The 17,548-nt window shown below is 40.4% G+C and overlaps 1 protein-coding gene across 6 annotated transcripts in view; it reads right to left on the bottom strand.

Moving 5' to 3' along the window:
• RBM6 (RNA binding motif protein 6) overlaps nt 1–17,548 on the bottom strand; it is a 90,509-nt gene extending 72,961 nt beyond the window's left edge. For 4 of the 6 annotated variants that reach the window (XM_081071642.1, XM_081071645.1, XM_081071640.1 and 1 more), the window contains exons 1-2: nt 17,357–17,548; nt 496–602 (exon numbers count right to left, since the gene is read on the bottom strand). Coding sequence is in view for 2 of the 6 variants with exons in the window: in XM_081071640.1 (XP_080927766.1) it covers nt 496–539 (44 nt within the window). In the remaining 4 variants the exon portion in view is untranslated. Of the gene's footprint in view, nt 1–495; nt 603–16,504; nt 16,609–17,356 lie in introns of all 6 variants that reach the window. The other 2 variants (XM_081071641.1, XM_081071643.1) reach the window with 2 other exon arrangements.

The raw sequence follows: 17,548 nt of genomic DNA, 5'->3' as shown, positions 1-17,548 counted from the left end.
TACTGCATTTACAAAGGAATGGTACCACTTTCTCCACTTATCTTTGTACCCAGTAATCCCTAAAACTGAAATGTACAATAGCTTAGAAATTTGCATCAAGTAACTTCTTTCTCAGAACTATTTCTGGTGGCTGAAACACAATGTACCACAGGTTAAGACACAGCTCTGAATTCTAGACATTAATTAGTGAACTTAACAAAATGTTTATATACGTTTATAAACATTTATACTAGCTTTCCTTATTATTCAAGTATGTATTATTTGCTAAAAGAGATTAAATAAATAAGGGATCTTTTTTAATGTTTAAAAAAATGGTAACACAAAACCCTCAGAATCACTTTAGAAATTTTAAAAATAGTTTCTATTTTTTAAAACTCAGAGCTATCTCTACACAAAGAAAATACCACCCCTTTATGGTCGACCAAAAAACGTTATACTATATGTTCATTATTATTAAAATACTGACAATTTCAATATTCAAATTTTAATACTTACCGAAAAGGTCCTGTTCTATTAGCAGATCGAGAATCCCCCCACATCTCTATGCCAAGAGAGCCCAATAAGTAGATCCTTTTGCTACAAAACTCTGGTTGTAGCAGTACCTGTACAAAACAAACCACAAAAAATAATGACATTAGAACATGAAGTAAAAACTAAACTAATTTTTTCCTGCTTGGCTTATGAAGGACCACATCAGCAGGGATATCTCTGGAAGTTACTTTTAAACATTTATACACTAATTTATAACAAGAAAATATACTTTTAATTTAAAAAATGTATACTCTGAGGCACCGTAAGTGTCTCAATATACTAAGAATGCTTCACATTTACTAAATATTTACTAATTTTTTCAACAGCCACTCTACCTTCCTTTTGGAAACAGCATCTAAACATTAACACCCCTCTCAGGCCATGTGGCTGATCCTACACCATCCAGCTTGGTCAACCAGAAGAGTCTATTACCCTCAACACAGTAATGCTTTGAAGATGGGCACGTAACCCAAGTCAAGCTGAGAAGTCATCCGTAGGACTCTTGCTGCAGCTATTAAAAAAGGAGGCAAACTTTCAAGGCCCTGGGCTTAGAAATGGTTTCTTAATATGACACCAAAAGAAAAATAACTTCATCAATTTTAAAAACTCATGTGCATCGAAGTACACTATCGAGAGTGAAGAGATAACCCACAGATCAGGAAAATGGCAGACTAGGAAGTTCCAAAGTTTAGTTCCTCCACGGAGACATTAAAAAACAAGTAGGTTAACTGGCTGAACCAACATTATTGGAGCTTTAGAAAACAAAGGTTTACAACAACCAAGCAAATGCTCAGTCAAGAAAAAGCCATCTTCAAAATAAGTTTTGTGATGCTTATACTCATCCCTGCCCCACCTCCTCTCTAACATGCAGTGGTTTTGGTCTTGAAGCAGTGGCAGCCCAGTTTCCAGCCACCTCCCTCAAATTAGAGGGAAACCTGATTTGGAAATTATTGTACACATCTGTTCTAACCTGTCTGTGGGATATCTGAAGGACTGATGCAAGGTGCTTGTCTGTTTTACCTAACTCAGAACTCTTGGGGGCGGGGGGGCAGGGAGGGGAAGAAGCAGTAGGCACTGCTAACAAAAAGCTGCAAAGCAGACTATAGACTCATATACATATGGAGAAGTTGGGGTGAAAACTTTGGGAAATTAGGCCACTCCAAAACAACAGGTACATGGGAAAATTTAGAGCGCCACACGCATACCCAGACAAGACATGATCTGAGAAGACCTTAAACTTTCATCATGTGTTGACCCCTGGGCTCACCGCAAGCCTAGCTAAGAGTGCTGAAGGAATACCTCAACACAGAACCAATCTGGAAAAACAGAGAGGTGTTTATTTTACAGCTTTTCTCTTTTTTGTTTTTGCTGGTGTGTTTTTTTGTTTGTTGTGGTTTCTTTGTTTGAGCTCCTGGCATTCAAAGAAATACTGGTTAAAACACTAGATGAGCAAGAGCTAAACAAACAAACAAAACCCAGACATCAGTGATCACACATGACAAGGAATAGTCTTGGCAAAATAGTTTAGAAAAAGTCTTAAAACAGACTACTGCAGCCTTCAAAATCATCAAAATAAAACCCCAAGCAAACCCCAAGAAAGGGGAAGAATCTGATTTCCAGAGTTACATTATAATAGTCAAATGCCCAATTTTCAAAAACAAAACAAAACAAAAATCACAAAGCACACAAAGAAACAGGAAAATAAGCTCATTCGAAGAAACAACATAAATCAACAAAAACTATCCCTGAGTAAGCCCAGACATCAGACTTACTAGAGGGCTTCATTACAACTGTCTTAAATATGCTTAAGAATTAACTGATAACACGGACAAAGAACTAAAGGAAATCAGGAAAACAATGTATAAGCAAAATGAAAATATCAACAGAGACAAATTTATTCTGAAACTGAAAAGTACAATAATTGAAATGAAAAATTCACAAGAAGGGTTCAACAGCAGAGTTGAGCAGGCAGAAGAAAGGATCAGCAAATGTGAAGATAGGACAATTGAAATAACTGAGTCTGAGCAGAAAGAAAAAAAAGAATGAACAGAGGTGAACAAAACCTAATGGGCATGGAGACACCATGAAGCAGACCAACATACAATTATGGGAGTCCTAGAAGACGAGAGAGAGAAAGGGGCAGAAAGACTATTTGAAGAAGTAATGTCCCCAAGTCACCAAATCTGATGTATGAGTCTGATCCAAGAAGCTAAATGAAATACAAGCAGAATACATTCACATCAAGACACAGTATGATCAAACTGTTGAAAAACAAAGAATCTTGAAAACAGCAGAGAGAAGAGACTTGAACTGTACAAGAGACCCTCAAAATTATCAGCCAATTTCTCATCAGAAACCTTGGAAGCCAGAAGGCAGTGAAGGATATAAATGCTGGGGGAGGGAAGCAAACCAGCAATCAAGAATTTTATGTCAACTATAACTGTTAAATAAATTTTTAAAAAATTCTATATCTGGTAAAATTCTCCTTCAAAAGTAAGGACGAGGGAGGCCGGATGGCTCAGTTGGTTAGAGCATGAGCTCTTAACGACAAGGTTGCTGGTTTGATTCCCACATGGGCCAGTGAGCTGCGCCCTCCACACCTAGATTAAACACAACGAGCTACTGCTAAGCAGCCAGAGGGGCAGCCAGATGATTCAGTTGGTTAGAGCGCGAACTCTTAACAAGGTTGAGTTCAACTCCCGCATGGGATGGTGGGCTGCGCCTCCTGCAACTAAGATTGAAAACAGCGACAGGACTTGGAGCTGAGCTGTGCTCTACAAACGAGATTGAAGGACAACAACTTGGAGTTGATGGGCCCTGGGAAAAACACACTGTTCCCCAATATTCCCCAAGTTAAAAAAAATATTTTTAAATGAGGACAAAATTAAGACATATCCAGATAAGCAAAAGCTGAGAAAATTTGTTACCATTAGATGGGCCTTACAAAAAATTCTAAAAGGAATTCTTCAGATTAAAATGAAAAGAAGCTAAAGAGTAATTCAAAGCCATATGAATAAAAATCTGCTAAAGATTAAAACAGGGACAATTACCAAATATATGGTGATGGAAGGAGAACGGACTCTGGGTGGTGAACACACAATGGGATTTATAGATGATGTAATACAGAATTGTACACCTGAAATCTATGTAATTACTAACAATTGTCACTCCAATAAATTTTTAAAAAAACAGGGACAATTACAAAAGCTAGTATTATTGTAACTTTGGTTTACACTTCTACTTTTTATTTTCTACATGATTTAAAAGCCAAATGCGTAAAAACAATTATTAATCCATGTTAATGGGGACACAATTTATAAAGATGGTGTCTGTGACATCAATAACAGAAAAAGGGAAGTGAAGGAGCTGTATAGAAACAGTTTGTGTATGCAACTGAACTTAAGTTGGTATAAATTCAAATTAAATTGTTATAACTGCAGAATGTTAAATGTAATTCACATGGTAACCACAAAAAACCTATATAATATATACATAATAAAAAGAGAGTAAAATCAAAACATTTCACTGCAAAAAAACGAACCAAACACTAAAGAAAGCAATAATGCAAGAAATAAAGGACAAAAACAGCCATAAGGCATATAGAAAACAAATAGCAAAACAGCAGAAGTAACCTCTTTATTAGTAATTAACTGTGTGTAAATGGTTTAAACTCTTGTAATCAAAAGACCAGAGATTGGCAGAATAGATAGAAAACATGATCCAACTATATACTGTCTACAAGAGACTCACTTTAGATCCAAAGTCACAAATATGGTGAAAGTGAAAGGACGGGAAAAGATATTACATGCAAATAGTAACCAAATGAGAGCTGGGGTGGCTACATTAATATCACACACAACAGACTTTAAGTCCAAAAAGGTACAAAAAGCAAAGGATATTATATACTAATTAAAAGGTTCAAAAAATACAGGAAGATAAAGCAATCATAAACATTATACACCAGGGCTGGCCAGATGGCTCAGGTGGTTGGAGCGCCATGCTCCTAACGCAGAGGTCGTTGGTTCAATTCCCACATGGGCCAGTGAGCTGCACCCTCTACAGCTAAGAATGTGAACAACGGCTCTCCCTGCAGCTGGGCTGCTGTGAGCATCCGGATGTCGGCGTGGGCTGCTGTGTGCTGCCGCAGGCTACTATGTGCCACCATGAGCAGCTGACAGCCGGCGAGAGCTGCCATGAGCTGCCGTGAGCGGTTGACGACGAATGGCGACCAACTGCCTCAGACGTGGGTGGGAGTTGGGGGGGTTGGAGGGTAGGGGAGCTCAAGGCTCATAACACCAGCACTGGCCAGGGAGCTGTGTCCTACACAACTAGACTGAGAAACAACGGCTTGAACCAGAGTTGAGGGGAGGCGGAAGAAGGGAGGGGAAGAAATATTATGCAACTGCAAAAAATAAGGTAGCTATGTTAATTGATATAAGCTATTATATATAACAAATTTAAAAATATTTGCAAAACAGCAATATTGACAAAGAACAAATTTGGAAGTATCACACTACTTGATATTAAACTATACTACACGGCTACAGTAATCAAAACTGCATAGTACTGGTATAAAAACAGACACATAGATCAATGGAACAGAATAGAGAGCCCAGAATTAAACCCACGCTTATATGGTCAATTCATCTATGACAAGGAGGCAAGAATATACAATAGGGTAAAGACAGTCTCTTCAATCAATGTTTTTGGGAAAACTGGACACTTACACACACAAAATAAATAAACCAGACCACTTTCTTACACCATATTCAAGAATAAACTCAAAAGGGATTAAAAACATAAGTGTAACACCCAAAACCATAAAACTCCTAGAAGAAAACATAGGCAGTAAACTCTCTGCTATTGCTCTTAGTAATAATCATTTTTTGGATATATCTTCTCAGGTAAATGAAACAAAAGGAAAAATAAACAAATGGGATTATATCAAACTAAAACATTTCTGCACAGCAAAGAGAAACCATCAATAAAACAAAGACAACCTACTGATTGGGAGAAGAGAATTGCCAATGCATATCCAAAATTTATTTAACACCAAAAAGACAATCCAATAAAAAAAAACAGTCAAAGGACCTGAATAGACATTTCTCCAAAGAGGACGTACAGATGGCCAACAGACATGAAAGATACTCAAGGTCATCAGAGAAATGCAAAGTAAAACCACCATGAGGTATCATCTCACACCTGTAGGATGGCTATCATCAATACATTAATAAACAACAAGTGTTGGCTAGAACGTGGAGAAAAGAGAACCTTCATGCACTGTTGGTGGGATTGCAAATGGGTGCAGCCACTATGGAACACAGTATGGTAGTTCCTCAAAAAAATTAAAAACAGAGCTACCTTACGACCCAGCAATTCCACTTCTGGGTATTTATCCAAAGAAATTCAAAACACTAATTCAAAAAGATATACGCATCTTTTCATTGCAGCATTATTTACAAGAGCCAAGATATGGAAGCAACCTAAGTGTCCATTAATAGACAAGACAAGTAGATAAAAAAGACGTGGTACATAAATATAATATTATTTGGCTATAAAAAAAATGTTACCATTTGCAACAATAGGGATGGACTTAGAGGGTATTATGTTAAGTGTAATAAGTCAGACATAATTACCATGCGATTTCATTTACATGTGGAATCTAAAGAACAAAATGAATAAACAAACAGAAACAGACTCAGATACAGAGAACAAACTGATGGTTCTCAGATGAAAGGGGGTTGAGGGGCTGGGGGGAAAAGGTGAAGGAATTAAGAAACTCACATTGGCAGTTACAAAACAGTTACAGAGATGTAAAGTACAGCACAGGAAATATAATCAATAACATTGTAATAAGCATGTGTGGTGCCGGGCGGTGTCAGACTTACGGAGGGGATCACTTCCTGAGTCATGTAAGCATCTAACCACTATACTGCGTACCTGAAACTGATGCAATAGTGAAGGTCAACTGTAATTGAAAAAAATGAAAATTTTAAATATTTGTGGAAGGTTCTATTTGTAATATGCTATCATCTGTACAAAAGAGAAAAGAATATATACAACAAAGTTAGAGGACTCACACTTCCCAATTTTAAAACTTACTACAAATCGAGACAGTGTAGCACTAACATATGGATAAACATATAGATCAATGGAAGAGAATTGAGAGTCCAGAAATAAATACTCAATTTAGGGTCAAGTGATTTAGACACAAGTGTCAAGATAATTCAATGAAGAAAGGACAGTCTTTTTAACAAATGTACTGGAACAACTGGACGTCCCTGTGTGAAAAAATGAATTTGGATGCCTATCTCATGCCATGTACTAACTCAAAATGGATCAAAGACCTAAATATCTAAGAGGTAAAACTATGAAATTCTTAGAAGAAAACAGGCATAAATCTTCATAACCTTGGATTAGGACATGGTTTCTTTTTCTTTGTTTTAGGACATGCTTTCTTAGATATGATAGATAACAAAAACTCAGCAACAAAAGAAAAAATAAATTGGATATCATCAAAATGTAAAACTTTTGTGCTTTAAAGAACATCAAGAAAGTGAAGACAGCCCAAAGAATAGGAGAAAACTTGTACAAATCATGTATTTGATAAGACTTGTATCTTTTTGTTTTTATAATTTTAGGAAAAAGACAAATCATCCAATTTTTTAAAACGGGCAAAGGCTATGAAGAGACATTTCTCCAAAGATGATACACCACAGCCAATAAGCACAGGAAAAATACTCAACGTCCCCATAGGGAAATGCACATCAAAACCGCAAGATACCACTTCACATCCCCTAGGGTGGCTAGAATAAAAAAAGACAGATCAGTTGGCAAGGATGTGGAGATATTGGAACCTCATACATGCTGGTGGGACCAGGTCAATAAATTTGTCAAACCGTCTAGTAGTGCTTTCCTTAGGAGAGCTGGAGTCCCTACAAACATGCGGTTTAATCCAGCAAAGCAAATGATTAGGGGCCTTGGGGCAAAAATGATCTCAAACTATTATGGGTAAAGACTGAATAGCTGACGTGGAGCCAGAGCCACTTTTGGTAAGCAGAACTGGCACTGCAGGATGAAATGAAAGCCAGGTTAAGGCTTTAAATGCTGGAGCTCATCAGACCTCAGTAAAGATATTGGTTGATACACAGCAAGACAGGAATCAAAAAAGTGAGAATACATTACGACCGAACTCTGATAATAAATAGAAGTAAAAAAACATCAATTCCGTATACAAGCGTGGCTGGCAGTGAACACGCAAGTGGGAGTGGGAAGGGTCTGTCACCTCAACTGCCCAGATCCCACTCCCTACGGCTGCTACCTACACAGCACTGAGCAGAAAGCCTGCGTGGTGAGTTCTGAAGATTCGGCTGTGAGCCCAGGTAAAGCTACTGCAGCTGCAGATCTTGAAGCTACCGTAGTAGTAAACAGTCCAGTAAGAGTTTTGAAGATTGAAGTGAAAAATGGTTCCACATGAAGAGCAGTTCACAGGGGTCAGCTGGTCCTAAGAGACGGCAAGCACCATTCAGCTATACTCGTAGGCTCCATTCGCAGTGATGCCCTTTCATCAATTCCTTTACCTTTCATCTTTGCAGCAATCACACTCCCCCAGAACCCAGCTTCCTGGAAGCTGACCAGTGGGTTTGGGAATAAAGCCTCCGTTTGCAGGTCTGCACCCTTCATGGTTGGAGTTCTGATGGGAGCTGACTTCGCGTCTCCTCTACGTTTCATTCCTGATTAATAAAACCATTCTTGCAAATGCTTTTGCTTTGGTCCATCCCTTGTACAGGTCCAAGAATTTCACCTCTGGCCACATAATACCAATACCCAGGGCCATCCCTTCTTTTTACATGACTTCAGTTCCAAAAGCCAACAAAGCAGAACCAGGGGTCCTATTATATTAGTTTTACCTGCAGTATGCAGTGGCTTTATCCTGCTTTAAACACTCATTTTTTCCAAAGTAAATAAATGCTTTAGGCTGCAGAGGACACTCAGCTAAGAACATCAAGGTGGATACCAACAGCCAAATGTTGGTTTGAACACCTACCCAACTAAGATCCAACCACGAGTTTTTAAACAGAAGCAACTTTAATACACAATATTGGAACTGGAATTAGTGGCTCCTGGCAGGACCTTTGTCCTTGCCAAAAAATTCCCATTAAAAGATATTAAGTGTATTCACTCCAATCACAGGATCTCAGAAAAGCCCTCTGCAGAGCTGGAGGGGGAATTTGCATGCCTGCTGCCATCCCTGGACGTGGCAGCAGCTTCTCAGGCTCCCTTCTCCAGAATCATATCCGGATTCCCCACTGAGGGCACTTGCTTTGCCTACCACCATATCACCCTCAAAAGTTAATTAAAAATGAATCAGACATAAATGCAGGCACTAAACAATAAAGCTTCTAAAAGAAGACACAGGAGAAAATCTTTCTGAGCTTGGTGTCAGCAAACACTCCTATAAAGGATCCAGAAAGCATTAACCATAAAAGAAAATGATTAAAATTAAAAACCTCTTCGGCCGGCCTGGTGGCTCAGGAGGTTGGAGCTCCATGCTCCTAACTCCGAAGGCTGCCAGTTCGATTCCCACATGGGCCAGTGGGCTCTCAACCACAAGGTTGCCTGTTCAATTCCTCGAGTCCCACTAGGGATGGTGGGATCCACCCCCTGCAACTAAGATTGCACTCGGCACCTCGAGCTGAGCTGCCTACCGGATGGCTCAGTTGGTTGGAGCGTGTCCTCTCAACCACAAGGTTGCCGGTTCAACTCCTGCAAGGGATGGTGGGCTGTGCCCCCTGCAACTAGCAACTGGCAACTGGACCTGGAGCTGAGCTGCGCCCTGCACAACTAAGACTGAAAGGACAACAACTTGACTTGGAAAAGTCCTGGCAATACACACTGTTCCCCAATAAAGTCCTGTTCTCCTTCCCCAATAAAATCTTAAAAAAAAAAAAAAAAAAAAACACCACTTCTTCAATAGACATTGGTTAAAGAATAAACAGGCAAACTATGGAATGGGGAGTAAATATCTGTCACACACATCTGACAAATGCTCGCTATTATTAATCATAAGAAAAAAAATTAAAACCACAATGAGATAACAGTACATCCCCACTAGAATTGCTAAAATTAACAAGACTCACCAAATCAAATATACAGGGATTTCCAGCAGTCAGAACTCTAATATACTGCTGAAAGAATGCAAAATGGTACTACCACTTTAGAAACAGGCCTGACAAACATTAGAACCCAGAAACTCCATTTCTAAATATTTACCTGAGGTTAAATGAAAACAAAAGACTTGTACAGATATGTTCACAACAGTTTATTCACATGGCTTTAAAAAATGGAAATCCAAATATCCTTCAACAGGAGCTAAGATAAATATTGTTTGGTTTCCTGAAGGGTTTTCTTCCCTGGGGTAGTACTTCAATTGTATTTGAAATCAGAGGTGCCTTTTTGGTAAAGTGGAATAGAGGATAGTAGTAAGAAAGGGAGACAGAAAAGGAGAAATAGCAAGACTCATTCTTTTTTTTAAATTACATGTTTTTAAAAGTTGTTGTAAAATACACATAATGTAAAATTTACTATTTGCCATTCCCCCCTCTTTTTCCACCTCCCCCACCCCCACTCCGGTTCAAGCCGTTGTTTCTCAGTCTAGTTGTGTAGGGCGCAGCTCCTTGGCCCATGTTGGTATTAGGACCTTGCACTTCCCTGCTAAGGCAGTCGGTGGCCAGTCGCCAGTTGGAGGCTCACAGCTGCTCTGCTGATGGCAGCCCAGCTCCAGGGAGAGCTGTTGTTCGCAATCTTAGCTGTAGAGGGTGCAGCTCACTGGCCCATGTGGGAATCAAACCAACGACCTCTGCGTTAGAAGCATGGCGCTCCAACCACTGAGCCACCGGGCCAGCCACCCCTCTTTTTTCTTTAATTCACTGTTGTTTTTGATCATTCCTGGTATATACCCAGAAGTAGAATTGCTGGATCATATGGTAATTCTATTTTCAATTTTTTGAGGAACCACTATGCTGTTTTCTACAGTAGCTACAGTTTTACATTCCCACCAATAGTACAGAAGGATTCTGTTATGGCCTGAATTGTGCCACCCCCAACCCCTGCCCCAATTCATACGGTGGAGCCCTAGCCCATACGGTGACTATATTTGGAAACAGGACCTTTAAGAAGGTAATCAAGGTTAAAAATAAAAAATAAAAAGACTAACAGGACTGGTATGAGAGGAAGAGACATCAGAAATGCATGCACAGAGAAAAACGCCATGTGAAGACACACCAAGAAGACGGCCTTCTGCAAGCTGAGAGAGGCCTCATGAAAAACCAACCCTGATAGCTCCTTGATCTTGTACTTCAGCCTCCAGACTGTGAGAAAATAAAATTTTGTTGTTTTCAGCCAGTCTGTAGTGTTTTGTTATGGCAGCTCTAGCAGAATGTACAGAATGTACATTCTAGCAGAATGTAAGTTCCAATTTCTCCACATTCTCACCAACCTGCTGCTTGTTTGTTTTGGAGAATAGCCATCCTAACAGGTGTCCTAACAGGTGTCCTAACAGGTGTGAAGTGGCATCTCATTGTGGTTTTGATTTGCATCTTCCTAATCATTGATGATACTGAGGATTTTTTCACGTGGTTATTGGTCATTTGTATATTTTTCTTTGGAGAATCTAACAAGTCCTTTGCCCATGTTTAAATCAGGTTTTGTTGTTGTTGAGGAGTTTCCTATATATTCTGGGTATTAAGCCTTTATCAGATATATGATTTGCAAATATTTTCTCCCATTCTGTGGGTTGCCTTTTTACTCTATTGATAGTGCTCTCTGACGCAGAAAAGTTTTAATTTTAATGAAGTCCAGTTTGTCTACTTTTTCTTTTGTTGACTGTGCCTTTGGTGTCATTCAAGAAATCGTTGCCAAATCCAGTGCATGAAGGCTTCCCCTGTTTTCTTTTAAGTTTTATAGTTTCAGCTCTTACATTTAGAAGCAAGATCCATTCTCAAGAAGAGCATTTATGTTAAGTTTTGCACATTGATTCCTTTAAAAATATACATGCCCACATTCTCCCTGGAATGTTTCCATGTACCCCTAGATCGAAGACTGTAGTTTGAAGAAACTACCCTTCCCTTGATCTATCACTTCACTCCTTTTTTGCTCCTACCACTCTGCTGAGGCTTCCTTTTTGTTTGTAAAGATACTCAAGTCTTTCTCATGCAAAACACACACACAAATACAAAACCTTTAAATATTAGTTAAACAAATGAATGTCTGCCAAATAAATATTGCTAATCTCCCAAGGCTCTATACTGTTCCCCAGAACGGTTCTTGACCCACAATTCATCCCTAGGTGTATGGACTGAATGTCTGTGCCCCTCCCAAATTCATAGCCCTAATCGCCAGTGTGATGGTATTTGGAGGTGGGGCCTTTGGGAGGTAATTAGGTCATGAGAGTAGAGCTTCTCTCTCCAGCAAGGTGATGATATAGCAAGAAGGCAACTGTTGCAAACCAAGAGGATCCTCACCAGGAACCAAATCAGCCCGCACCTGGACCTTGAATTTCCCTGCCTCCAGAACTGTCAGAAATAAATTGCTACTTTTTAAGCCACCCATCTATGTTATTGTGTTATAGCAGCCCAACCTGAGGCACTGGGCAATCTCATCCATTTCCAATTTAACCAGCATATCTACCATCTCTATGATAATTTCCACAGCTCCATCTCCTGCCTAGACTTCTCCTGTAAAGTCCAAATCCCTGCCAGAAATTACCACCTGGCTATCCCACAGGAATCTCAAACTCATGTACTAATTTGTATTTTGACTTTATTACTATAGGGAGACACTTTTAATACTTCATTAGAGCTGCTCTTTCTTATGAACAGAAATTTCCCAGGTTTTAAATATTCTTTCTCCCCACCCCAGTTTGATGTAGATTTGGGGCTTCTTTTTTTTTCAATTACTGTCGACATTCAATATTGTTTCATATTAGTTTCAGGTGTACAGCACAGTGGTTAGACATTTATATAATTTACAAAGTGATTTCCCCCCTCCCATTAACATAGTACCCACCTGGCACTGTACATAGTTATTACAATATTACAGACTTTAAATATTTTTATATCCTGGTCCATTATACCAACAAATTACAGTGGGGTTCTTAGTTAAGAGTGAGCTTTGTAAGGCAGTACAATGTGATGGTGAAGGGTTAATAGTGTACTCTCTGGACATACTCTGCCTGGGTTCAGAGCTAGACTGCTTGGAGGCAAATCATGGCTCTGCCATACTGGACGTTAAGCAACTTATTTAACTTAATACCTCAGTTTACTTACCAGTAAAATCAGGATAAAGACAATGTTTACTTCATAGAATTATCAGGATAAAATGACAATGTAAATTCGTTAGAACAGTGTCTGGTAAATAAAACACTCAAGAAATGTTATCTATTACTATTTTAAGGGTTTATTTCAAAAACCATTGGGATTTGGAATGCATTTCCCATTGGTGCAGTCTGATTTGTCTAAATAATTAACATTAAAATTTGATTTGCCATTTAGATTATATGGCAGATATTTTCCAAAAACTAAGTTAAATCTGCAGCTCCAAGGTTTTGACAAATACATATTTAAAGCACATATGCAATATATATTATGCCAGAAAACATACCCTTTACAGCCATTTATGATAGAAATGTTAAAATGTTAACTTAAAAATGCGCAAGGTGGTAAGTTTTTCAAAATTTTAGGGGAGGGGCCGGCCCAGTGGCTCAGGCGTTAGAGTTTCATGCTCCTAACTCCGAAGTCTGCCGGTTCGATTCCCACATGGGCCAGTGGGCTCTCAACCACAAGGTTGCCAGTTCGATTCCTCGAGTCCCACTAGGGATGGTGGGATCCACCCCCTGCAACTAAGATTGAACACGGCACCTTGAGCTGAGCTGCCTCCGGGATGGCTCAGTTGTTGGTTGGAGTGCGGGCTCTCAACCACAGGGTTGCCAGTTCGATTCCTCGAGTCCCGCAAGGGATGGTGACCTGCACCCCCTGCAACTAGTAACGGCAACTGGACCTGGAGCTGAGCTGCGCCCTCCACAACTAAGACTGAAAGGACAACAACTTGACTTGGAAAAAAGTCCTGGAAGTACACACTGTTCCCCAATAAAGTCATGTTCCCCTTCCCCCCCCCCAAAAAAAAGTCTTTAAAATTAAAAAAAAAAAATTTACGGGAGAAAATTTTAATTCTTTTAGGTTGCCCAAGAGTATAAAAGGGTTTCAAGACCACTGGCATACAGCCTGTGTTTTAGAGTAAGACTGCCTGGGTATGACTACTGTAAGGAGTAAATGAGATCATGCACAAGAAGCAATTACATTCATAGCAAAATTACTCCCTCCACTAATAGCCAAAAATTGCAAACAATCGAAATATCCATCAACAGTTAGATGAATAAACAAAATGTGATATACTCATAAAAAGGAATACGACAACATGAATGAACCTCAAAAAACATTACAAGTGAAAGCAGACACAAAAGACTACCAATTATATAATTCCAACTATATGAAATTTAAAGCAGATCAGTGGATACAAGGACATGCAGTCAAAGCGGGAAATGGGTATTAACAACAAACAGGAACTCAGTAATTTTTTGAGGTGTTGGAAACTCTAAATCTGAATACTGGTGATGACTGCATCCAACTGAATACTTACAATGAGTGAATTTGATGATATGTAAATTATGCTTCAAAAAAAGTTTTGAAAAATTTTAAAGCAACAATGTATTAAATATTATTACTACTGCTACTATGCTCAGGTATCTACAATCATAATAACATTAAGCTAGAAAGGACCTTCCTGGATATGTCTATTCCTAATCTCAGAAACGAGAGTAACAAAGGCAAGCTGAGCGCTGTTACAGTTAAGCGTTTTACATGGGTTCTCTCATTTAATCATCACAAGTCCTCCACGGAGTAAATTCTGTTACTACCTCCACTTTACAACTATGAAACTGAGGCTCAACTAGGTTGAGAGACTTGCCCCAAAACAATATAAGTAATATGAGTTAAACCCAATATGCAAACCCAATATGCAAGATCATCTGATTCCAAAGCCAATGCTCTTAGAAAAACCCATCCTAAAATTCATATGGAACTCCAGAGGATTCCAAGTAGCCAAAATAATCTTGAGAAAGACCATAGTAGTGGAGAACTCACACTTCCCCATTTCAAAACTTATACAAAGCTACGGTAATCAAGTGTGGTATTCATATAAGGACAGACATACAAAACAACGGAATAGACAACCCAGAAATAAACCTCCACATACATGGTCAAGTGATTTTTATCAAGACTATTCTATGGGGAAAAGACAGTCTTTTCAACAAATGGTCATGGAGAACCTGGATATCCACATGTAAAAGAATGAAGTGGGACCCTTCCTTAACACCATATACAAAAATTGTCTCAAAATGGATCAAAGACCTAAACATGAGATAAAACTCTTAGAAAACAGAGGGAAAGCATCATGCATTGGATTTGGCAATGATCTCTTGAATGACACCAAAGTACAGTCAACAAAAGAAAAAACAGACAAACTGGACCTCATCAAAAATTAAAACTTTTTCTGCATCAAAGGACTTATTACAGAAAAAAAGGCAACCCACAGAATGGGAGGAAACATTTGCAAATCATATATCTGACAAGGGCTTAATATCCATAATATACAGAAAAATCCTAAACTCAACAAAACCTGGTTTAAAAATGGGCAAAGGACTTGAACAGACATTTTTCCAAAGAAGGGTATACAGATGGCTAATAAGCACATGAAAAGATGCTCACCATCATCATCATTAGCAAATGTGAATCAAAACGAGATGCCACTTCATACCCATTAGAATGGCTATTGGGAAATACAAAACTAGTTAGTGAGGAACTCTGTGTATTGCTGGCAGGCATGTAAAATGGTAGAGCCACTGAGGAAAACAATAAGGTGAGTCCCTAATTGGGTGAACTGTATGGGGTGTAAATTGTATCGCTACAAAACTTTTTTTTAAAAAAAGGTAACAGTGGTGGCTAACATTTAGTGAACACTTTCTGTACACAAGGCACTGTTCTAAGGGCATTACATGTATTACATTAACTTCACAACAACCTATGAGGTGGCTACATTTTTTAATCTCATTTCACACACGAGAAAACTGAAAATAGGTAATTTGTCCAATGTCACTCAGTTAATGGGAGTTGTCAGGGATTCAGACCCTATCAGATTCTAGGGCTCCTACAGTTAACCACTCTGCTATACTGACTCCCACAGTGTGATAGGAAGGTTATAAAAGGCATTCAACAGATGCCCCATGAACTAAGTGAACGAGATGAACGACGTAAGGCGGGAGTCTAGCAGAAAAAAAAAATCATTCTAAGCACTTGGTGTATGGCTAGAAGAGTGCATCAAAGAAACGATTTATGATCTTTAAAATTTCACAACTTTCCAACAGTTTTAATCTTAATATAACTCTGAACCAAATTAACACCAATACATACAATAAACATTGGCAGAAGAGTTATAACCTTGTCCCCAAGTATCTGCAATAAGACCACAGTTCATTTAATAACCTCCCCCCCACCCACCTTCTCAATTCTCCTCTGAGAGGCTACAAGAACCTAGGATCCTAAAAGCAACAAAAGTAAACCCAAGTCTGGCGACAGAATTCTGTAAAGAATGGTGCTTCAGATGTCCACAGAGAGACCTGCACCTATCCTATAGGCTAAGTACCTCGCTGGGAGCTACACTACGAGACAAGGTTCGGGTCCAACTTTTGTGTTTCACCAAAATAGTAACATACCATTAATCGCTTTAGACACTGCCAGTTCTACCACCACTCACCAGTTCTTGACAGCTCTCCCTACAGACCTTGAGTTTGCTGATGTTGACATTATTAAACCATTCACACGAGTTGCATTACTCAACAGGAAGTTGAAAACTAACAAACCTAGGGCACAATCCAGAGTCGAGAAAATGCACCAGGTGACCAGGTGTATCACTCTATTTAACTCCTTCACTTAGATCCAGCAAGTCTGACCTTCACAAGCAACCCTGGAATGTGCAAAAAAGTACAATTATCCTTACAGTTTATGTACACTACAACACAAGGCCCTTTCTTTTTATTTAAAAAAAAAAAAAATGCACTCTGGAAAGACTTGAACCCCGGAGTACAACATCGATTCTAAAGTTAAAAGAAAGTGAATCCGAGGAAACAGCTCGCTCCTTCCACCTTCACCCAACGGGCGCGGAACACGCTAGACCAGTCCCCCGCCTCCAGGTTCCACTGCCCAGGGGGCCGGGACCTGAGCTCTCGCGCCCCGTGGCCCGGCCAAGCCCAGGCGTGTCAGTCCAGGTCTGAAGACGAGGCTACGTTGCTAGGAACAAAAGGGCTCCCTCTCCAGCGATACCTCCGAACTGAATCAGATTCTTGCAAAAACAGAAAGAAAAGGAGGAAGACAGGGCCCGCCTGCGGCTCCGCAGACCTGTGGCACCGAACCGCAACCGCGCGCCAGCCCCCGGCCCCGCAGCCGGCCGCCCCGAGGTCGGGCCGGTAATTCGACCGCCGTGCCGGGCTCCGCCCCGGGCCCGAGACCGTTCCGGGGCGTTCCTCCCGTGGGCGGCGCCTCCCTCAACACACCGCCACTCGGCTCCCCTCTGCCCGAGCGAAGTTGCGGCCGCCCCGCGACACCGAAGCCGCAGCTCCCAGGCCGCGCGGGCCCGCGACTTCCAGAGCGGCCTGGCAGGCCGGATTCTTCCCCGCAGGCTCCGGCACGCCCCCGCTACCACCCCAGGCCCTTACCGAGGCAGCGCGGCCTCCACGGCCCGCTCCTCCTAATCCTCAGCCGCGGCCACAGACCCAGCGTCGCGGAGACCGGAACTTCCTCCGCGCCGGGCCGCTGCCTCCACAAAGGCGCCGCACCGCCGCCTTCAGCGCTCGGCCCGCCGGGAGATGGAGTACAGCGTAGAGTTGCGCCGACACCACTCCCGCCAT

Source organism: Rhinolophus hipposideros (assembly GCF_964194185.1).
Source record: "Rhinolophus hipposideros genome assembly, chromosome: 14".
NCBI classification, from domain to species: Eukaryota; Metazoa; Chordata; class Mammalia; order Chiroptera; family Rhinolophidae; genus Rhinolophus; species Rhinolophus hipposideros.
Note: the sequence above shows the minus strand (reverse complement) of the source record. Positions and strands in the feature narration are given on the sequence as shown.